Below are 23784 nucleotides of genomic sequence, written 5' to 3'. Positions count from 1 at the left end.
TAGGTGTAGGGTTAGATTCCTGTCATCATTCCCTTAATTTTCCCTCCCTCTCCTGTTTTACCACTTTTCAGAAATCCGAAGCACTTTGGCACTTCCGAAATTCGGCACTTCGGCATTTTGGTTTGGCACTTCAGCAATTCTGGACTTCGGCAATTCGGAAGCATCCGAATGTCCAAATTGCTGAAATTCGGCTGAACTTAAATTCGGACGGAAACAAATTGCACATGTCTACTAGAAACAATATATATATATATATATATATGTAAATAGGTTGGCGCAAAATGCAAGATTAATTTTAAAAGATGCAGCAACCAACAAAGAAAATCTTGGTAATGAGATTAAACAGAACAAACACATAAAAGTGCTGATGCTCAGTGTTTTATAATCACTCTCTGTCAATTTCTTATATATAGAAGGCTTTATCAATAAGCACATGTGTATCAAACCAAAGTGCAATCTCAGTGTTTGAAAACCATTAAAAAAGTGCAGTGGTGATGATTGTATAAAGTGACATGTGCTTATACTTGCGAGACAACAATTCAAGTATCTAAGAAGAAAACAGAAAGAGAGAACTCCTAGTGCAATACAATACAAAAATTGTATATGAAACATATATTTGCTCTTTAAGTAGCTCACTCACAAAATCAGAATGGTTAAAGCACTACTCGCAGCTATAGCACGCAGGGAGGATCAGCCCCTGGTGTGTGTGGGATCTGTACGATACACAGATGACCAGGATATCAGTTATTTTCTGAACTTTATTCCAATATCGCAATTAAAAACATATAATCTGTGCTCACCAGCTCTTGGCAACGGATGGTGACAACTTGTAAAACCGTTCTGCTCGCCTCTGTGCTGGGCTGCTTTCACAGATGAACGTCCACAGTACTTCCTGCTTCCTGGTCCGTGACTAGTTTAGCCCCTACCCTTGGGACTTTATCAAACGTGCTGTGTATCCTCCCACTCTTCCTTGCTATATATATATATATACAGGTACTTAAGTTCCAATTACTAGTTTATGCTAACTAGCAATTCAAATCCAATTAATAATTCCTTCTATCAAGTCCTTTATATAGATTAAAATATGAAAAAGAATTCCTGAAAATCTCCTATATAATAAAAACCCAACATACATTGTACATCAAAACCATAAAAATCTTTCAGTTCAAACACATTTGTAAAAAAAATCAAGCATATTATGCATATAACCACGTCAGTAGTTATCAACCCTTTAAATGAGAACCCCACAGGTAAAGATGGGGTAGTACCTAAACCTTAATTGCAAAAAATAGACATCTGTTCTTTTTAATCATTGTATATATGGAAATAAGTCCAAAAAAGTACAGAGAAAAACTAGAAACAGCTCCTACAAGATAGGAAGGAAGGTCTCGGCCTTAAACCCTCAAAGTGCACATTTTAACACTGCAATTTAATTGCAATTATGAATATACATCATTATCGTGGTCGTAGTGTAAATGGCATATGCTATATTTTATAATTTTGTATAATGTCCATGTTATTTTGGGATGTTGCTGCTCCTTTGTTTTATTCTACAGAGGCGTTAATATATTGCCACAGGTTAATATCGCTCTCATGCAAGCTATTGCCTTCTATCTGGAACTATTTTAAGTTCCTATTTTGTATGGTAATAGCAAGTTACATTTTGAAATACCGTACCTTGAGATTTTGATAGTTTGGTTGAATAGAGTAGCTTATCCTGATTTGTTTATGTGATTTTTTTTTAAATAATCTATGCAATTTTCTTGCCTTCCATTATGTATTTTTATTATATGTATTTACTTGATGTGCGTTTTATTTAGTACTGCTTTTCCAGATTTTCATGCTGAGCATTGGTTGCCTGGAGATGCAGAGGGCAATTAGGTTATTGAGGATAGGAGGGGGTTATCCCTCCATTTCCTATTCTCATGAGTCACAATATTTGTTAATTTGCTTTTATTCCTGCTGAAGAAGTGTTTTCCTTCACTCTCTTTAATTTTTCTTTTTTGCTGACTTGAATAGCTTTTCTCATCAAATAAACGAGCATCTCAAAAAACAAGTTCCTGTTCTTGTCTCCGGGAGTATCATTGAGTGCAGTATTTTTTTTTCTATTTCATTACAGGTATCAACATTGCCTGCAATATCAGGTGATATGTAGGCTCTTAAACAAGATATCACCAGATTCATGAATGCAGCGAGATATATATATAAAACCACCAACAAAATCAAGTATTGCCCCTTAGAACCTTGTACTGGTGTTGTCTAGCATATTTTTGAACCACTGGAAGATGTATATGAGAAGATTCTCACTCTGAAGACAGTTCTTCTAGTAGCTTTAACTTCAAGAAGGCGTATAAGGGAATTGACTGCCCTCTCATGAGAGGAACCTCACTTGGTGTTCCATGGTCCTTGGAACAGTTCCTTAATTTAGTACTAAAGTCCTGTCTTTATTTCACATTAATCAATGTCTCATTTGTTAGCATGAAGTGTCCCTCCCACTACATCCCTTAAGTATATTCTGGTCAAATAGAAGTGTTTCCCACCGGACCTTTCGACTGATATGTGTCAAGATTGGGGGGGGGGGGGGGGGAGGGAGGGGTCCACACACACACACACACAAAACAGTACCAGAATAAATTAATAAAAAGAGAGGAGGTACATATAGCAGACCTTAGAATGGCCGGGTTAACCTGTGCCTAGGTAGGCGTAAAATACAGAGTCAAAATAGGAAGCCGAGGTCAAAGATACCAGAGATACTCAATTACGAAATAACAAGCCAAAATCAGGAGACCAGAACCAGGTTAGTAACGAGAAAACCAAAACTACTTCACAGTAAGCACTCTCGGGCAGAATAAACCACGACAGGACAATGATCTCCAGAAAGAGGGAAGTTGAAATAGGGAGAACAAAAATCTTATTGGAAAGCATCATCACCCTGCACCAAATCACACAAAGTGGTGTGACCTGTGAAGGGCAGATGATGTGTCCCAATAATATGACCTGTCACTTTAATGCTATAAAGAGCCTGCACCTACAGGGTCCTGTAATTTCCAAGGACTCCTGTAGGTGGTGCATGGCTGCCAAAAAGATCAGGAAGCCTTGCCAGAAGACAGATCATGCAGGGACTGCTCTGCACGTGGAGCAACCAAGCACCACGTTTACTGTGTGGTGTTTACTGTGGCAGGGACGGCGTGGGACCGGAGACTTCGTGGCTGCTGCACGGCACCCTCTGGAAGCCGCATGTGCTGCACGGCATACCGAGGTATGACAATATGTCAATGGGCTCAGGCTTAATTGTACACCCTGTTCCAAATTATTATGCAAATTATATTTTCTCTCATTTACCTAAATAATTGATGTAAATAACAGTCAGCATAATTCTCATGTTATCAACTATTAAGAGTACAATTCAAATTTTATTGAACAAACCTCCTAATGATAACAGTATTTTTTTTTAAACATAAACTTACAATGCACTGTTCCAAATTATTACGCACAGTAAGTTTCAAAACACTTTATAGCTTGTAAAGAACTGAAAATTGTCTTTTGTTGTGTTTGCAGCATATTTACTGAAATCAAAAGCTATTTCAATCAAACTTATAACAACATTTTAACTTTTTAAAAGGTCACGTTACATTTTAACATAGGATCCCTTATTTGATAGCAGCTTCAAAAGTCTTGCATCCATTGAACTTGTGAGTTTTTGGACAGTTTCTGCTTCAATTTGTTTGCAAGATGTCAGAATAGCCTCCCAGAGCTGCTGTTTGGATCTAAAATTCCTCCCATCCTCATAGATCTTTTGCTTGAGGATGCTCCAAAGGTTCTCAATAGGATTGAGGTCAGAGGAGGATGGAGGCCACACCATGACTTTCGCTTATTTTATCCCCATAGCAGCCATTGATGCAGAGGTATTCTTTGCAGCATGAGATGGTGCATTGTCATGCATGAAGATGATTTTATTACGGAAAGCATAGTTCTTCCTTCTGTACCAGGGAAGAAAGTGGTCAGTCAGAAACTCCACTGCCTTGCTGACGTTGCAGTCTTGTTGGAACAGGGTGGCCGTCCACCAACCATCCACTACTCCATCCATCTGGACCATCCAGGGTTGCACGGCACTCATCAGTGAACAGGACTGTTTGAAAATTAGTCTTCATGCATTTTTCTGCCCAATGCCGCCGTTTCTGCTTGTGAGCATTGGTTAGTGGTGGCCGAATAGAAGGTTTATGCACAGTTGCAAGACTCTGGACGACTCTACACCTTGATGTCCGTGGGACTCCAGAGGCACCAGCAGCTTCAAATATCTGTTTGCTGCTATGTAATGGTATTTTAGCAGCTGCTTTTTTGATCCCATGCATGGATCTGGCAGAAATCTTCCTCAATGTGCCTTTATCTGCACAAACCCTTCTGTGCTCTGAATCAGCCACACATCTCTTAATAGTGCGATGATCACGCTTAAGTTTTCGTGAACTAATGTTTTCATACCTCATCCAAGGCATTGAACTATTTCACTCTTTTCGGCAGCAGAGAGATCTTTTTTCTTCCCCATATTACATGAAAATGGTGCTCTGCTTAATAATGTGGAACACCCTCCTTTAGTAGTTTTTCCTTAAATTGGGCTCACCTGGCAATCTAATTATCATAGGTGTCCGAGATTGTTTTCAGTGATCAAAAGAGCCATGAGACACAATGCCATCCATGAGTTAAACTGAAAAACTAAATATTTAATCTTTGCGACACTTAAATAGAATTTGCATAATAATTTGGAACGGGGTGTATATGTGCCACTGTTTCATACTGCCAGTTGAGAGTAATCTGTTGAATTAAATCATGCTGGGATGGGATTTGTGTGGATTTCCACTGTCTAGCAATTAGGGTGTTAGCTGCTATGAGGATTTGAGACATTCGTTTACTGAAAAGTTTTGGTATATCTTTAAGTAACAAATGCCATCAATACAAGATGGAAAAATTGTGATGATTACATTGTTTTCTTTTAGACTCCCTTAACCTATTTAATTTGTCCCTCCGTTAGCCGCCATGGTGTTTGCACTCCTAGGTTTATGTTTCTCCTTTCCCCCTCTTGAGCATTTCCACTCCATTTTTATGTTTCACTTGTCTTAATATAAATGCAGAAACATTTTTTTACGACACAGCCTTAACCCATGTATGGTTTTCCACCCCGTTTTAATCCCCATTCTGTGTGTATAGGTGTTCCAGACATGCTTAGTATGTTGTAGCAGGATTTTGGAGGTCACCCTTGGAACCCTTAAAACACAAAAATATATATATCTATAGATTTATGGTGTTGAACAGGCGTGACCTCTCATTGGGTCAGGGGTTGAGTACTTTGGTTTAAATAAGTCAGGAGACAATCAAGTGCCCCAAAATGCCTGTTTGATCCACAAATATCTGTGGTTTAAATTACAACACAAAAACCTATGACCTTAACTCAAAACACTATGTTATATGTACATTTGCAAGTAATAGTGAACTACTTTAATCCCGTGGTTTACACATGATTTATTTATTTAGCCTACACACTATCCATTTTTCTATTTTACATAAAGAAAAATGTATAAGATGTACACTGATTTCTTTTTTCTTTAAATCATTTATGTTCAATAACTGGTGTGGAAGGAAAATTGTCCCTAGAAATAAAATGGAAAATAATACCTGTTAATGGACATCTGATATATAAAGAACTGGATGATAACTGAGCTTCGCTAACTATAGCATGCCCATATAAAATACCTGCTCTTGAAATCTTATACTCCGTTAATTCCAGTTAGAAACATAGAATGTGACGGCAGATAAGAGACATTCGGCCCATCTAGTCTGCCCAATATTTCGAAATACTTTTAATTAGTCCCTGGCCTTATCTTAAGTCTAGGATAGCCTTATGCCTATTTTCAAAGACATTATTAGACAACAAAGGCAAAAATATTCAATTTATTTAATGGTGAAGGGGACCCTACTCTATGTATAATGCAAAACTGTTACAAAATATTTTCTAAATAAATTCTTTGTAATATTATAGGAAATATTTTAACACATTTTCTAAACTATTTACAGAACTCAAGATAAGAATAATATACACAATGGAAAATAAATTGCAGACACTGTTTCCTTTTGATATAAAGTATTATATACATATACACACATATCACTGTTTTAGAGTAAAGATAAGACTGTCTGCAGAGAAACAATTTGTTAGCATATTGCAATCTTTTGTTTACTTTTAATCAATGATTTCAAAGTATTGTATTTGGAGGCAATATACAGTCATCCTACAATAAATAAAAAGGTACATGAGTACAAGATAAGTACTATGCAGAGGAGTCTTATAATCACAGACTAAATGACGTTTGTGACGATTGGGTTCATCCTTAAAAGCGCTGGAAAGAGGTAAGTGAAAGAAAGGGTTTTTAACCCTTAATACATCTTTAATTATAGGGATAGCATTAAGAATCCTCTTTGAAGAGAAACTGTCACGTCGCAGAAAATTACATAATTGAGTAAAATATTGAAACACTCCTATACTTTTTTCATTTTAACTTCAGGATTGTAATTACGAATGGTTATGCAAATTACACCACAAGCCAGTTCATTCAAGGAACAGCCAGAGCACACAATGCAAATAAGGAGTAGAAAAAGAAACACTGCTTCTGTATACTTTCTCTACATTTATTGGCAGGTGCAAACAGCAGAGCTTAGAACAATGATTTCAGGGAGAACCCAGTTGCAGGATACCTGTGGATCTCAACACACAGCTCACAAACACATATTTGTTAAATATATACATGATACGTGAAGTAAACGTAATAATAAAAATCGTGGGAGTGACAGTTCTCCATTAACTCCTTTGCTACGCTTTTGTGGGTGGTTAGTGGTTATGAGCTGTAGTAGTTATGGTACCACAAGTGCCTTGGCGACTCCTCAGTGTTAGTAGTCAAACCGGTTGCTAAGGATTTAACAACTCACCTGGTGTCAGCTGGACGCCACTTCCTGCCTCCTCACAGTCAGAAATGAAAGCAGTAAGCTGCTAAGAACGTTAATTAGCTCTCCTGGAACAAGTCCTGCAGGTCCAGCTCATTGGCTGAGAATAAAAGCTTAGCAAAGAGAACGTATTTGATTACATACAGGGAGGGAAAAAAGTATTTGATCCCCTGCTGATTTTGAACGTTTGCCCACTGAAAAAGAAATGATTCGTCTATAATTTGAATAGAAGGTGTATTTTAACAGTGAGAGACAGAATAACAAAAAAAGAATCCAATAAACGCATGTCAAAAAAGTTATACATTGATTTGCATGTCAATGAGTGAAATGAGCATTTAAACCCCTTTAACTTAGTACTTGGTGGCAAAACCCTTGTTGGCAATCACAGAGGTCAGACATTTCTTGTAGTTGGCCACCAGGTTTGTACACATCTCATGAGGGATTTTGTCCCACTGCAAGTCTCTAAGGTTTCGAGGCTGACATTTGGCAACTTGAACCTTCAGCTCCCGCCACAGATTTTCTATGGGATTAAGGTCTGGAGACTGGCTAGGCCACTCCAGGACCTTAATGTGCTTCTTTTTCAGCCACTCCTTTGTTGCCTTGGCTGAGTGTTTTAGGTCATGTCATGCTGGAATACTCATCCACGACCCATTTTCTTTTTTTTCTTTTTTTTATTTCTTTATTTTTCACTTAGGTGAACACAGTTGCATTACGGCTTTCACCGACATAGATAAAACACAGTTGCAATATGGCTTTTGCCAACATGGATACACACAGTTGGATCATGGCTTTCGCAGAAGCCCAAGTAATCACGGTTCTGACCAGCATGTGCTTTTCTATAATATAAACCTTAAGCTGTGTAGCTGTAAGTCCTCTTGTCTCCGTGTCAAGGTTTTTTTTTTAAAATAAACAATAACTGAATAATATCATACATAACTTGTAAGCGCTTTATCATTAATATGTATAATAAACAATGAAAATCAATAAATGTGTCACATTTGCCGACCTCGAACGTGGGCTTAATATAGTGTACAGGTAGGCTTATAAACTACTTTTGCTTAGCATATTTTAATTTATGTTGTCACCATGAGTATATAGAGAAAGAATTAAGAAGAGTAGGAAGTTAAGTATACGAGTAAGGGGCAGAAGAGAAGATTGAGTAGAGGAAGAGTGCAGGGAAAAAGGGGGGGGGGAGAGAGGGGGAGGGGGTGGGGGGGGGAAGGGGTCCTGCAGCGGTGCAACGCATCCATATACGTTGTCTATGTCCGCGGTGGTATGTCCGGTACTTAACTGGGGTGCTACTTGTGTTCTGTCCTGGGTCATTCCCCCCCCTTTACGCAATTGGGTCAGGGTGGGTGGGTCAGACCACGTCACTACTGTGCCATGGGTCCCATAATTTGTCGAAACTAGGTAATGTTCCCTTCAATCGAGCGGTTAAGTTGTCCATGAGGTGTATTTCTTTTAGGTTGGATATAACCCTCTGTATGGGTGGTAGTGTCGTTTGTAGTCAGACCTGTGCCATTGCTTTCCTTGCTGCTAGAGTGATCTTATGGATCAGTTTTTGTTCCCGCCGTGTCCACCCATCAACCGATCGGTTCAGTAAGTACGTCCAAGGGTTCAGGGCCGGCGCTCTGTGGAATATCCTTTCTATTAGGTGGCGTATTGTTAACCAATAGGAGTGTGCTAGGGGGCATTCCCACCACATGTGGACATAAGTACCCTTTATTCCACAACCCCTCCAACAAGTGTCAGTGGGTGTTTGTCTCATAGAGTGCAATTTAGCAGGTGTGGTATACCACCGAAACATAGTTTTATACGCCTGTTCCTGGTGGGTGACACACATGGATACCGAGGTGTTGGCCTCCCATATTTCCCTCCATTCCACTCCCTCCAGCACCTCCCCCAAGTCTCGTTCCCATGCATCTGTGTATGTTAGGGTTCCCCATTCTCGTGTTTCTGAGCAGAGGTGTGCATATATAATAGTGATGAGTCCTCGTTGTGCAATTTCTTTAAGACACATCTTATCCACGACCCATTTTCAATGCCCTGGCTGAGGGAAGGAGGTTCTCACCCAAGATTTGACAGTACATTGCCCTGTCTATCGTCCCTTTGATGCGGTGCAGTTGTCCTGTCCCCTTAGCAGAAAAACACCCCAAAGCATAAATGTTTACACCTCCAGGTTTGACGGTGGGGATGGTGTTCCTGGGGTGATAGGAAGCATTCCTCCTCCTCCAAACACGGCGAGTTGACTTGATGCCAAAGAGCTCAGTTTTGGTCTCATTTGACCACACTTTCACCCAGTTCTCCTTTGAATCATTCAGATGTCCATTGGCAAATTTCAGAAGGGAATGTACATGTGCTTTCTTGAGCAGGCGGAACTTGCAGGCACTGCAGGATTTCAGTCCTTCACAGCGTAGTGTGTTATCAATTGTTTTCTTGGTGACTATGGTCCCAGTTGACTTGAGATCATTAAACAGATCCTCCCGTGTAGTTCTTGGCTGATTCCTCACCGTTCTCATGATCATTGAAACTTCACGAGGTGAGATTTTGCATGGAGCACAAGACTGAGGGAGACTGTTATTTTGTGTTTCTTTTATTTGCGAATAAATCGCACCAACTGTTGTTACCTTCTCACCAAGCTGCTTGGCGATGGTCTTGTAGCCCATCCCAGCCTTGTGTAGGTCTACAATCTTTCCCCTGACATCCTTGGACAGCTCTTTGGTCTTGGCCATGGTGGAGAGTTTGGAATCTGATTGATTGCTTCTGTGGACATGTGTCTTTTATACAGGTAACGAGCTGAGATTAGGAGCACTGTCTTAAAGGGAGTGCTCCTAATCTCAGCTCATTACCTGTATAAAAGACACCTGGGAGCCAGAAATATTGCTGATTGATAGGAGATCAAACACGTATTTCGCTCATTGACATGCAAATCAATTTATAACTTTGACATGCGTTTTTCTGGATTTATTTTTTCTGTGTCTCTCACTGTTTAAATACACCTACCATTAAAATTATAGACTGAGCATTTCTTTGTCAGTGGGCAAACATTCAAAATCAGCAGGGGATCAAATACTTTTTTCCCCTCACTCTACTCTTCATGCAGAAAATATCTTGGCTTGCATAAAAACTGACATCCCATCTTCCTGTAATCCTCTAGCTATCAAATTCTAATTTAGATGGCAGGCAGCAAGAGTGAACATTTTCAAATCTTGTAAGAGCTCCCTGCCTGATTAACTCTAAGTGGAAAGAGGATGTCCCAAATGTGTTCTGTTCACATTTGAAGAAGAATGGAAATTATACTCTTTTCAGGCAAAAAATAAATAAATAGTCTCTACTAGGACCAGGCTACAGGAGGGAAAAAGCATGTTAGTTTGTATTTCCATAAAGTGGCCATTGGAACAACACTTCTGATTAGTCTAGGATGGTAAGCAATCAGAGTGTGACTGTCTTTGCGTTCTCTTCTGGCATTGTCAAGTTGATGTCTTCTGTGCATAGTCTGTTACTGACCATATATAACTCTGCTCAGTATGTTTGCTCCTTTTATTTAACTGTCTGATAGGGAATGCAAATGATTTTCCAACTAGCTGATGATTGCACTGACTTTTGCTAGATGATGTGCTCTTGTACACCCTTGTCAGTTTAGGTAGTAAACTGACATGTTGCCTGACTGGATTTTACCATCCAGACCTTGAATTTGGTACACAAATTTCCCCAGACTTCTCCAATCCATCTTCAGCTCTCTGTAACATGAAGATTCATGTTGATTTTCTGGATCCAATAGCTTTGAACAGTTGGAGCACATATGCATATGTGCTCCCTATGCTGCAGCTGGTGTCTCAAAGATTTTCCATTCTTGTATTCTCATGGAATTCCCTTAAAAATTGACTCTAAACCCACTAAGCTAAATATTTCCTTAGAGGGCCTGAAAAATCTGAAAATCCAGACTTTTACCTATTAAGTAAGATAGTGAATTAGAACTTATCCAGACATATGCAGAACACCTCTAACTAGAAGCGCCTGTAAACAGAACTTTTTAGTGGAATGCCTTCTGGACTGGCATCATAGTTACCAACTGTCCCGTTTAGCCGGGACAGTCCCGGCAAGCTGGAGTCTGTCCCAGGCAATTTACTCACCAGGGACAGTCGCAGCAACTTGCAGGGCCATGTGCTTTTATTGTTTTCCCTCGGACTCTAACAGGCTGTTACAGTCCAAAGGAATTCAGGACAGGGCTGCTGGGAGATGCTGTGTGCTATAGAGAGGTGCTGGGGGCCGGAGGGAGCACTGACAGTCTTCCTTCCGATTTCACAGCAGCTTCCCCGGCAAACAGGCTGGTTGCTGCTCTGCCTCGAGGATGCAGGCCTCGCCCCCACACCGTAAGCCCCACCCATGCATGCAAGCTCCATCTCCCACTATCAAACTCTGCCCCCAAATTAAGCAGGAGACCTTGCTTCAGAAAATGGCTACCTGACCTCCCAGCAACAGCCTCCAGTGCCAGGCAGGCTTTATATAATCAGCCTTTTGTGTGTGTGTGTGTGTGGGTGTGTGTGTGTGTGTGGGGGTGTATGTGAGCTTTTCTGTAGTGAGCCTGTGACAACTCACCGCCACCATACCACCAGGGCACAGCACCCCCCACACACACACACACACACACACACACAGAACCTCTTTCACACACACCCTGCCCCCCTGACACACACTCAGCATCCCTTGCGCGCATGCACACACACAGCACTCTTCACTCACTGCACCCCTAAACAAAACCCCATACCCTGCACCCCTCACTGCAGTCTGTGTATATTCAGCAGTCTGCGTATTCAGCAGTCTGTGTGTATGTGTGTATGCACTGTGTGTGTGTGTGTGTATTCAGCACCCTTTGTGCATTTAGCAGTCTGACTGTGTGTGCGTTCAACAGTCTGTGTGTGTATTCAGCAGTGTTTGTGTATTCAGCAATCTGTGTGTGTGTTTGTGCATATATAAAGTAGCCTGTGTGTATTCAGCAGTCTCTCTGTGTGTTAAGCAGCGTGTGTATTTAGCAGTCTGTATGCATTCAGCAGTCTGTGTATGATTTGTGTATGTATTCAGCAGTCTGTGTGTGTGTGTGTGTGTGTGTATATTCAGTGTACTGTGTGTATGCATGTATTCAGCAGCCTATCTGCATTCAGCAGTCTGTGTGTGTGTACTCCACAGTATGTGTGTGTATTTAGCAGTTGCTGTGTGCGTGTATTTAGCAGTCTATGTGGGCTTGTATTCATCAGTCTGTGTGTATGTATTGTATGTATTGCATTTGTTGGAGATACCAATAAATATAAGTTTAATTTTATCGATAATTTATCGATAATACAGGTCTCTGTGCATAATATCCTGGTTCAGTCAGTGCTCCCTGTATAGTGTTGCTTCCTGTATAATGCTGCTCTATGTCCCAGGATATTATACACACATAAACCTGTATTTTATAACAAGACACGGAGGCTCATATTGCATAACCCTTTCTTTACTGTCCACCAATAGCAGCAAAGAATACAAATATATTGAAAAAATGAAGAACATACATTAACATAGGCCCCTCCCCGCTCAGGTCCCGGTATATTAGGCAGCACTTCCCTTCCATAACCCTCTTTCTTTGCTGCTCCGATCAAAGATAAGTACATGTCACTTCTTTCAATACTATTTTACATTTATTGATATATTTATATTATCAGTATTAGTTGTTTTTTCTTTATAACCGTTAACTATCGTTATGGTTATTATTGTTATTATTATTTTATTGGTATTTTATATATTTTATTAATATTTTATTAATATTTTGTATTATCATTTTTTCTATCCTGATTACCTTATTGATTCTTACTTTTATGGTATTTCACCTCTACTACACTTGGTAGTTGTGTTTTGTACCCAGGGTCCAGACCTCTCTGTCTTCTCTTACTCCCCGTTTCTTCGCTTCCTTCATTGCTTTCCCGCATCGGCGCCATCATGCGCACATTTTTCTCTAAACTGTCTTTCATAGTGCACTCTCATCGCTATCACCGTTCGGCAGTTTAGGCCATTCGACTGTTTTGCCGCGTTCGCCTGTTTCTTGCAAACGACCCATTCGGCAGTTTCGCATTTTGTCAGTTCCAAACTGTTCCTTGTCAGTTTTTTCTTTAGATTTATTGATTCACTCTATCTAAAATGCCTAAACCCAGACTAAACTCTGGTTCACCTCCCTCTGGGGAGTCTGATACTCCACTCGACAGGGGAGAAGGCCCTGTCACCTCAGGTAATTCACCTACTCACTCCGATAGAACTACCCACTCAGATGGGACTCAGTTCTTAGCGCTACAGCGCTCAGTGACAGACGCCATTATGGCAGCCATGGGGTCCATGTCCTCTACTCTCTCCCACACCATTTCCCAGGCCCTCCAGCCACGTCCTTTGGACGAGCGCTACTCGGGCTCCACGACGCCTCAACCGCGTCCTCCTGTGGACCCACCGGGAGATTTACCCAGGAAAGCTACCCACAAATCTAAAGGTCCCTCTGCCTCCAGAAACACCATGACTGGCGTACCTTCGGTCGCCCCTGAAAGCGTGTCACAACCACGCAAGAGAGCCTTTCCGCGCCAGGCAGAACGGGCGCGGCTATGGAAATGTGCCAGAGCACAGGTAGAGAGCGACTCCGCCTCAGAAATCGGGTCAAGTGAGGAGGCTAAGATTGAGTCTGATAGCGACTCCGAAGCGGATACCGCTCATTCAGGTTTTGACCTCCTTCCCTCTGCCCAGGCAGAGATGTCCGGAGGCGAACCAGGGACTAGGCACTCCGCGACCGCGGAGTCCGCCCTTGTGGACCCGTCGGGCGTTCCACTCTTCGACCCGGATGATTTACACCATCCGAGATCGGCAGAGTGGCTCCCGGCTGACCACGTTGCCACATATTTAGAGAAGTGGGTGCGACACCCACTTAGTAAAGCGGCACGCAACAAAATGAGGGCAGAGTGTCCAAGGCCTGTTGTGCCTAACAAAGTTTGCGACACTCCAGAGGTAGACCCCAAGATGACCCAATTCCTTACCAAGCTAGGCTGGAACCCCCGTAAAGGGCTTGAATCCGCCTTGAAATCCTGCCAGGATAAGCACTTGGACATATTTGGCCCTTTGGCTAAACTTTTTGATTTGGCGGAAGACGCCAGAGCGGAAAACCGCATGGTTGACCCTGAAGACCTACGTGGTTGGGTCCAGAGAGCAATCTGTATTGCAGGGAATGTTAACTTCTCTTTATCTATTGAGAGACGTAAGGCTCTTATTTAAGATAGAGCCCAAATTGGCGAACCTCGCCCTAACAGAAGCCGGTAAGGACGCCCAAGGCCTCCTCTTCGGCGATTCCTTTATAAAAGACTTGGGGCGTTTTGTTGGGGCATTTACTGCCCTGGATAAGGCTCAATCCTCTATGAGGCGAGTTTTCCAGGGACGGGTCTCTACCAGGGCCGGCAGATCCAGGAGCCGTCTGTCCGGCCGGAACTATGTCCAATCCCGTGGCACGGGACGAGGCTCTTTTCACCAACGCTCCCACTACCAGGAGGCTAACACCCGCCCCTCCTTCTTCCCATCTCGTGGACGTCCGTGGCGATCTAGAGGCTTCCGAGGACAACCTGGTTCGAGACGACCCTACGGTGAGTTACCTCAAGCCTCATGTTTTTTCTCATGTTTGTGTAGGGGGCAGACTCCGACATTTTTTGCCAGCTTGGTCACAAATTACCTCAGACCCCTGGGTACTGACTACCATTCGAGGGTTTCACATAGAACTGATAGACAACATCGTACACATTCCCCCTCCTCGACCGATCTGCTTTTCACTCCAGGATCGCAGACGGATCGACATGGAGCTTTCCACCCTTCTTACCAAAAGGGCTATAGAAAAAGCTCCTCCCGAACCCACAGGGGTCATAAGCAATATTTTCCTTGTGGAAAAGAAAGGCGGACAATTGAGGCCTGTCATAAATCTACGCCCCCTCAATGCCATAGTCCGATACCGCCATTTCAAGATGGAAGGTATTCACCTATTACGGGACCTTCTCCTTCACGGAGACTGGCTAGCAAAACTAGACCTCAAGGATGCATACTTGACGGTGCCTATTGCCCCGGACTCCCGAGACCTCCTACGCTTCCAATGGCAACGAGAGACTTGGCGGTTTACATGCCTACCCTTCGGCCTCTCCTCGGCACCGTGGTGCTTCACAAAGCTACTACGTCCTGTCATGGCATGGCTACGCAGCCGGGGAGTTCGTCTAATCGTATACCTAGACGACATACTCCTTATGGCCCAAGATCGCTCCACTCTCCTTGCCCACCTACGGCTGGCCATAGACCTCCTCTCCCGCTTGGGCTTCGTTATCAATTGGGAAAAGTCATGCCTAACCCCCGCCACGCAAATGGAATTCCTAGGATTCCTCGTGGACTCAAAGGAGGCGACTCTGAGCCTGCCAAGGTCCAAGATTCTCACCATACGCAAGGAGTTACGCAGAGCTCTAGTTCGGCCCCAACTCACCCTGCGACAGCTGGCACGGCTCATTGGCCTACTGGCCTCATCTATACAGGCAGTGTTCCCGGGCCCACTCCACTACCGGGCACTGCAGCGCCTGAAGATCGCACATCTGAGAACCGGTGCGTCTTACGCAGACCTAGTGTCCCTGGACACCGAAACGAAAGACGAATTGCGTTGGTGGATTCTCAACCTCTCTGCATGGAACGGCAAGGCGATCTTCGGCCCGCAACCGGAATTCACAATCGATTCCGATGCAAGCCTCCACGGATGGGGGGCCCATTGCGACGGGATATCTACAGGGGGTCGTTGGTCGGCAGCCGAGTCACGGCTACACATCAACGCACTGGAACTTCTGGCAGGCTCCTTCGCCATCCGCAGCTTCGCGAGGGACAGAGCCCTAACCTGCATCCGTCTACGAATGGACAACGTCTCGGCGGTGAGATATGTCAACCATCTGGGGGGTACACAATCAGCAGTGTTGGCCACCCTGGCGAAGGACTTTTGGGAATTCTGCCTGGAACGGAACCTGATGGTTCACGCGGAGTATCTACCTGGTCTGCACAACGTCCAAGCAGACTGGGGGTCACGTTATCTCTCAGACTCCAGCGACTGGAAGTTGGACACGGAGGTGTTCTCCAGTTTATCATCTCTCTGGGGTCCCTTTTCTATCGACCTCTTCGCTTCCCGACTCAACACCCAGCTATCTCGATTCTTCAGCTGGAGGCCAGACCCGATGGCGGAGGCAGTAGACGCCTTCCTGCAAGACTGGAGCAGGGACCTCCTATATGCCTTTCCACCGTTTTCCATGATTCCACGCTCCCTCCTTCAGACCCGCAGACACCGGGCAGAACTAGTCATGGTAACCCCATTCTGGGACACCCAATCTTGGTTCCCCCAGATTCTCGAGATGACGTTGGACTACCCACGGTTGCTACCGCCACACCACAATCTGCTGCTAGACCCGACGGGACGGTGTCACCCACTCCGCTTGGACGGCTCCCTCCCACTCCTGGCATGGCGGATCTCCGGGGACCCTGGGAAATCCAAGGAGTTTCGGACACAACTAGACGCCTGTTGGCGGAAGCATGGGCCCCAGGAACTAGACGAGCCTATGGGTCAGCTTGGCGAGCTTGGACTGGCTGGTGCATGGCTAGGGACGTGGATCCCGTTTCGGCCCCTGTAACCATGGTTCTGCAATTTTTGACGTCCCTCTTCGAGGCGGGGAAGGCTTACAGGACTATCAACCTTTACAGGTCAGCCATCTCGGCAATTCATCAAGGTTTCGATGGATGCCCGGCGGGTCAACATCACTTGGTGTGCCGGCTCCTTCGGGGCTCACGCTTCTCCAGACCACCCAGACCTCGCTACTCCACGTCATGGGATGTGTCCATTGTCCTATCCTTTATCTCGTCGTGGCCCGCTAACTCAGCGCTCTCCCTGAAGCAACTTTCTGCCAAATTGGTCGGCCTGCTCTGTCTCGTATCCTGCAAGAGAGTTTCGGACGTTAGAGCCCTGGACTTCGATGCCAAGTCGTACACCCCGGACGGGGTCACGTTCAACATTAGTCGCCGGACAAAAACCTCTATCAAGTCAGTGTCCTACCCCGCTTTTCCTACCTCTCCAGCGTTATGTCCAGTGGCTTGCCTTCGCGAATACGAAGATCGTACCAGATGTCATCGTTCACAGGTATCCCCACAGCTGTTCCTATCCTTTCGGCCACCTTTCCGTCCGGTCTCTAGCACCACACTGTCACGATGGGTGCGATGGTTATTGGATCAGGCAGGCATCGATACCACGATCTTCGGCGCCCATTCGGTCCGGGGAGCCTCAGCATCCTCGATGATGACTGCAGGGGCTCGTCTGGAAGATATTATGAGGCCCCACATTCTTTTACGGCCGTAGTTAATCAGCTTTAAACTTGCAATATGAGCCTCCGTGTCTTGTTATAAAATTGCATGATTTTGCTATTACATGACGAAAAGTCATGATTTTATTAAAGACACGGAGGCGAGTATTGTCCCACCCGCGTTTATTATTCATGTCTCCCCACCCCTTATTTCGTAGGTTGCAACGAGTCACATGGAAGATTTGGGTACGGTAAGTGGGGCCATGTCTCAAGGATAAGTTTATGTTTTGATAGGCTTACTAATCACACTAAGATGTGGGTTTGTATTTATTTGGAATTTTTCTCCTCAGTTGGTACCTGACAATAGTTACAATTATCGATCTTAACCTCTCGGCTCCTGTCTCTTTATGTTTTCACAGCCTAATCCAACAAGATGGCATGCTGTTCTCCAAGTTGAATGGACTCTTCCCGCTGCAAATCTCTGGTCCTACAGCTCATCTGGTCGTGCTTCCCTGTTATGAGAATCTCTTATTTGGACTACTGGACTATGTTTTCGTTCTTGTTCGGACATTGTTACTAAGTCACATCTTCAGAAAGAGGGTTATGGAAGGGAAGTGCTGCCTAATATACCGGGACCTGAGCGGGGAGGGGCCTATGTTAATGTATGTTCTTCATTTTTTCAATATATTTGTATTCTTTGCTGCTATTGGTGGACAGTAAAGAAAGGGTTATGCAATACTCGCCTCCGTGTCTTTAATAAAATCATGACTTTTCGTCATGTAATAGCAAAATCATGCAATTATACAGTCAGTGCTCCCTGTATAGTGCTGCTCTCTGTATAATACAGGTCTGTGTGCAGGACCGGTGCAAGGAGTTTTGGCTACAGAGGCAAAGATGAATTTCTTACCCTCTTTAGTGTATTTTATCCCTCCTTTACTATGTCTTGCACCCTCTTGTGTGTCTATTACAACTCCCCTTGTGTATCTGTTTCTCCTCCCCAACTCCTCTTTCTTTCCTGCAGCCCCTTTCTGTGGCTGTCTCCCCTCAGTCTGTTTTGTGTGTCCCTTCTGCCCAGGGCCCTTTGTGTGTCTTCTTTCCCCATGCCTAATAGACATAGATATATAGCAACACACAGCCATACAGTCACAGAGATATGCAGGGATACAATCAAACAAACACAGTCATACCGGCACACAGTCATACCAATCTACACATACAAGTAGGTCATACAAACACACATACACACAGATATTCAGACACTGTCATACAGACACAGACATACACAGTCTTATAGTCATATATAGTCAGATGCAGGGGTCTGTGAAAATGTAGGGGGTGATTTTTGCACGCCCCTGCTCTGGCGCCCTAGGGCGGCCACTTGTGCTGCCTTATGGATGCGCCGGTCCTGTCTGTGTGTATAATATAGTGGGACAGTCAGTGCTCCCTGTATAGTGCTGCTCTTTGTATAATACAGGTCTGTGTGTATAATATAAAAGGACACTCAGGGCTCCCTGTAAAGTGCAGGTCTGTGTATAATATTCTGGGACAGTCAGTGCTCCCTGTATAGTGCTGCTCTCTGTATAATACAGGTCTGTGTGTATAATATAAAAGGACACTCAGGGCTCCCTGTATAGTGCAGGTCTGTGTATAATATACTGGGACACTCACTCAGTGCTCCCTGTATAGTGCTGCTCTCTGTATAATACCTGCAGACTCCAAGAACTAGAAGAATCAGAAGCAGTGGAGTGGTGACAGAAGCCTCAATCTGAGACATTAAACATGTTTAATTGGTGGCATGAAAAGGGGCTAATGGAATCTGTGCATATGTTTTCCTTTTGCTCCCATTTCTCTCTTTAATTCCATTCTGTAAATTTTCCTTCTATATCTTTCATTTTCTATTTCCAGCTTTTTTTTTTTTTTACTTTATTCACTCCCCAATATAATTATTTTTGTGAACTAATGTATGTTCTATGGGGAAGACACAGCTCTGACTGAAGCACATTTGCACAAGGTCTTTCTATATTTGTACTGACAGTGTCCCCATTGATACCCAACTCACATTTTAAAGTGATAAGATGTACCTGCCTGATTTAGATGCTGTGCTGCAAATGTATCTATCACACACCAAGGATGCATGGTACTGTTGGTGGGAACTTGGTGTTATAAAGATCTACTCAATAAAGAGAGAATTGCAGGGAATTGTGATGGGAATTTCAAACTTTAGGTGGAAATAGTGCAGCTGAATGGGAGAATTTTTCCAACTCTGTTACTTTGGCCTTAAATTTAAAATTACCATCTCAATTCCCTGTAATTCTCTCTTTATTGAGTAGGCCCTGTAATCTGCACTATAAGTAAGCAGAGATTAATTATGTGGGTTGGACATAGTGGGTGGAGCTTTGCGGCAGTGGGTGTGGTAAATGTTCAAGGTAGTAATTGATAGCTGTGCTGCAAAGTGTCCCTGGAAATTATTTTTCAAATGTTGGCAACTACAATGCTGGTCTCTAATTCTGGCTTTTTCTCCATATCCCTGATAGGAGTAAGACAATATGTTTTGCTGAAAGAAACGCTTATATGTGCTTCTTTATGATGAACAGAATATTCTATTTTTTTCTTTCTGCTTCTATTTTGTCTCCACAATTTGTTTAAAAGGAACAATCAAGGCACCATAATGGCTTAACCTCAATGAAGTTGCTATGTTGGCTGAAGCGCCATAAGGGCACCATCTTATCTTAAGGGGTTAAACCATTTACTAACAGTTTAACCCTAAATGAGTCTGTCAGCTCAATCCCCATTTTCTTGTTAAGTCCAAGACTTCAATGAGGGATCTTCAGACTAGATGCAGGGGATAAGCTGAGAGCATCACACTTTCTCACATAGTTTTCCGAATGTGAAGCTACTGACAGGCTGTGAGCATCAACTGATTAGGTGTGACGGTCTGCAGTGGAACCACAAAGTCACATTCTGAATGCAAATGCAAACTTCCTTATAAAAAGACTACACAGAACAATTTTTTAAGCTGTCTGGCAAGGAGAATGAATGCGCGTTCAGCTCTCGGTCCCCTTCTGTTTTCACTTTATACTGCCTCTCTTAGCAAACGTATTAATAAATTTGGATTCCATAACCACCTGTATGCCGATAACACCAAGATATGCATCTCCTCCCCTGATCTCTTTCCCCCCTTGTCACTGCTTGCCTTTCTACCATCTCTGATTTTAGGTCCTCCCGCATCCGCCCCTTTCTTACGCAAGATGCTAAGGAGTTTGTTCAAGCCCTAGTAATTAAATGGATTACTGTAATTCTCTCTTAATTGGTCTCCCCAAAAGCCGTACTGCCATGCTTCAGTCTATAAGGAATGCTGCTGCCAGGCTGATTCTTCCCTTCAGTCGCTCCTCTCACACCTTGCACGTCTGTTAATCCTTACATTGGCTTCTTGTATCCTAAAGGAGTCAATTCAAAATACTAAACCTTACCAAAAAAAAAAAGCTACTTTAGCCCCTATTGTATTTATTCACTAATTCAGAGGTACGCCCCTTCTCATTTTCTCCACTCTGCTGGTGACCTTCTCCTGTCCGCTGCTCGCACCCTTACTGCTAACTCACACTTGCAGAACTTCTCGCAGGCGGCTACTTTCCTTTGGAACAGCCTGCTTACCCCCATCAGACTCTCACATCTCACATACCTGTCACTTGCTCTCTCCTAAAGGGCCGCACTCCACTCTCACCTCCAGTGCTGCTTCACTACCACCATGTTGTTTGGTTGCTCGCCCTTTCTATTTTTTTTTTTTTTTTTTACTTTACCTCCTCTAGACAGTTAGCTCATTTAAAGGACCACTCTAGGCAACCAGACCACTTCAGCTTAATGAAGTGGTCTGGGTGCCAGGTCCCTCTAGGATTAACCCTTTTTTTTTTATAAACATAGCAGTTTCAGAGAAACTGCTATGTTTATAATAGGGTTAATCCAGCCTCCAAATCCTCTAGTGGCTGTCTCACTGACAGCCGCTAGAGGCGCTTGCGTGATTCTCACTGTGAAAATCACAGTGAGAGCACGCAAGCGTCCATAGGAAAGCATTGTAAATGCTTTCCTATGAGACCGGCTGAATGCGCGTGCAGCTCTTGCCGCGCATGCGCATTCAGCCGAAAGGGAGGATCGGAGGCGGAGAGGAGGAGGAGAGCTCCCCGCCCGGCGCTGGAATAAAGGTAAGTTTTAACCCTTTACTCTCCCCAGAGCCCGGCGGGAGGGGGTCCCTGAGGGTGGGGGCACCCTCAGGGCACTATAGTGCCAGGAAAACGAGTATGTTTTCCTGGCACTATAGTGGTCCTTTAAGCAGGATCCTCATCAACCTACTGTTCCTGTAACATTTTGTAATTATCTAATTTATTGCTAAATTTCCTTTTATGATATTGTAAAGTTCTGTGGAATAAGTTGGCACTATATAAATGCCAAAAATAATAACGATAATAATATAATAAAATATAAATAATATACAGTCACAGCTTGGCTTTTTTTGCCTTAATTTTTGGCATTCAAATTTCTTAGAGATTTTAATAAATATTCAGCTCACTTGTCCGGCAAACTCCAGAGGGTTGCAAATCCTTCCTATCCTTCCTTCTACTAGACAGCCACTAGAGGGCACTTCTGTGTTTATAGCACGTGAAAAGTGTGCTATAGCGTCGCTGCATGTCCTCACGCTATGTGAGGACCTCGAGCGTCGCTGAAATCCCCATAGGAAAGCATTGAACGCATTTTTCAATGCTTTACTATGGTGAAGTAGGTCTCCCCCACCGGTGGCCGTGCATGCTCAATAGGTCTCCCCCGCTGGATGACGTAATACGGTGGAGGAGGAGCGTGGGCGGACCCTGAACCAGCGCCGAGGGACATCGGGGCTGGATACAGTTAAGTCACTGAAGGGGTTTTAACCCCTTCAGCAATATGGGTTGGGGGGTGGTAGGGACAGGGGATCTGCAGTGCCAGGAAAACTGTTTGTTTTCCTGGCACTGGAGAGTCCCTTTAACCCCTCTTGTCTGGTTACAACTACATGTTTGTTCATTCACCCACTGAAAAGCGCTGCGGAATTTGTTGGCGCTATATAAATAATAATATTAATAATAACAATGTGTGAGTCTACCCAGATCACACCTCTATCCCTGTCACAGGTAGTCAATCCTGATCACACCCCCAGCACTGCACAGCTCTGTGGCTGCTCTCAGCCCATGTCTTATTCAAACCTCCTATTGCCTTTCAGCCCTCCCTTTACCCGAGCCTCCTCCCCCAACCCAGCCCTTCATTTACCCGAGCCTCCTCCCCCAGCCCTTCATTTACCCGAGCCTCCTACCCCCAACCCAGCCCTTCATTGAGCCGAGCGTCCTCCCCCAACCCAGCCCTTCATTGAGCCGAGCCTCCTCCCCCCAACCCAGCCCTTCATTTACCCGAGCCTCCTCCCCCAACTCAGCCCTTCATTGAGCCGAGCCTCCTTCTTCCATTCTAGCCCTTCCCTTCTCCAAACCTTCGTGTCCCCTCCAGCCCGTGCCTTACCCGAGCCTCCCTCTCCAGCTGGCAGTGCAGTCTGGACCCCTTCAGTCTTTGCACTATATGGGCGATGCTCACGGACAATTCCTCCTCTTCCCCCAGCATCTTGACCGCAGCAAACACCGGCTCTCCAGCGGTATCCAAGCAACCAAGCTTTCAGTGCATTCAGTATAGGAACCCCCGGAAACAAAGAACACGCACAAAGGTTCCGGGTAACTAAAGGCGATCACTGTTCAGACAGCTGCCTTAGCTGGAACTAATGTCAAATATGAACTGAGACTCAAAATCAGAATAAAATTATATGAAAGTCGCAGATATTCTTACAAAACCGTTTAATTCAACTATAACTTAGCCTTTATATATTTTACATTATTTAAGTAAGGCTACAGTATTAATTTCAAACCCTTTTTATAATATTGTTTATAATATATATTATAGATTTAAAAGGTATTTATTTTTAGCTAACCCAAACAACAATTTATATCTGATATTTAGGTACACGTGTGTGCCTTTTTAAAATGATTAGAACAATGTGTTAACAAAAATGTGTTAACATTATGCAATAAAACAAATAAAGGCGGAACCCATAGAGAAATGTGCATTTCCATGTACAAAATAATTACATTTCCATTAAAAGGGAACTGGCACTTCTCTGGAAATTTCACCTTGAAATATAAATTATAAAAAACAAAAAAAAAACACACTGGAAATTTTATTAAAGACACGGAGGCTCATATTATGCATAACTCTTTCTTTATTTCCTCAGCAGCAAAGATAGAGGAATATAAATATTATCAAACTGAAAGGAAAAAACTGTATAAGTACACAGGCAACCAATAGTATAACAGAGGAAGTGACTATATAAGGCCTGTGTCTCCCACTATCCTCCTCTTTCTTTGCTGCTTCC

The 23784-nt window shown here is 43.6% G+C and overlaps 1 protein-coding gene across 1 annotated transcript in view; it reads right to left on the bottom strand.

The window, feature by feature from the left end:
• Window positions 1-23044, bottom strand: part of TBC1D19 (TBC1 domain family member 19) — a 161580-nt gene extending 138536 nt beyond the window's left edge. Inside the window, exon 1 of the mRNA XM_063459906.1 lies at window positions 22884-23044. Within this exon, the coding sequence (XP_063315976.1) occupies window positions 22884-22982 (99 nt within the window). The 5' untranslated portion in view covers window positions 22983-23044. The remainder of the gene's footprint in view (window positions 1-22883) is intronic.
• Between the last annotated feature and the right edge of the window lie 740 nt (window positions 23045-23784).

The sequence above is a fragment of the Pelobates fuscus genome, chromosome 6, assembly GCF_036172605.1.
Source record: "Pelobates fuscus isolate aPelFus1 chromosome 6, aPelFus1.pri, whole genome shotgun sequence".
NCBI lineage: Eukaryota > Metazoa > Chordata > Amphibia > Anura > Pelobatidae > Pelobates > Pelobates fuscus.
The sequence above is the reverse complement of the archived record's forward strand: the minus strand, read 5'-3'. Positions and strand labels throughout refer to the sequence as shown.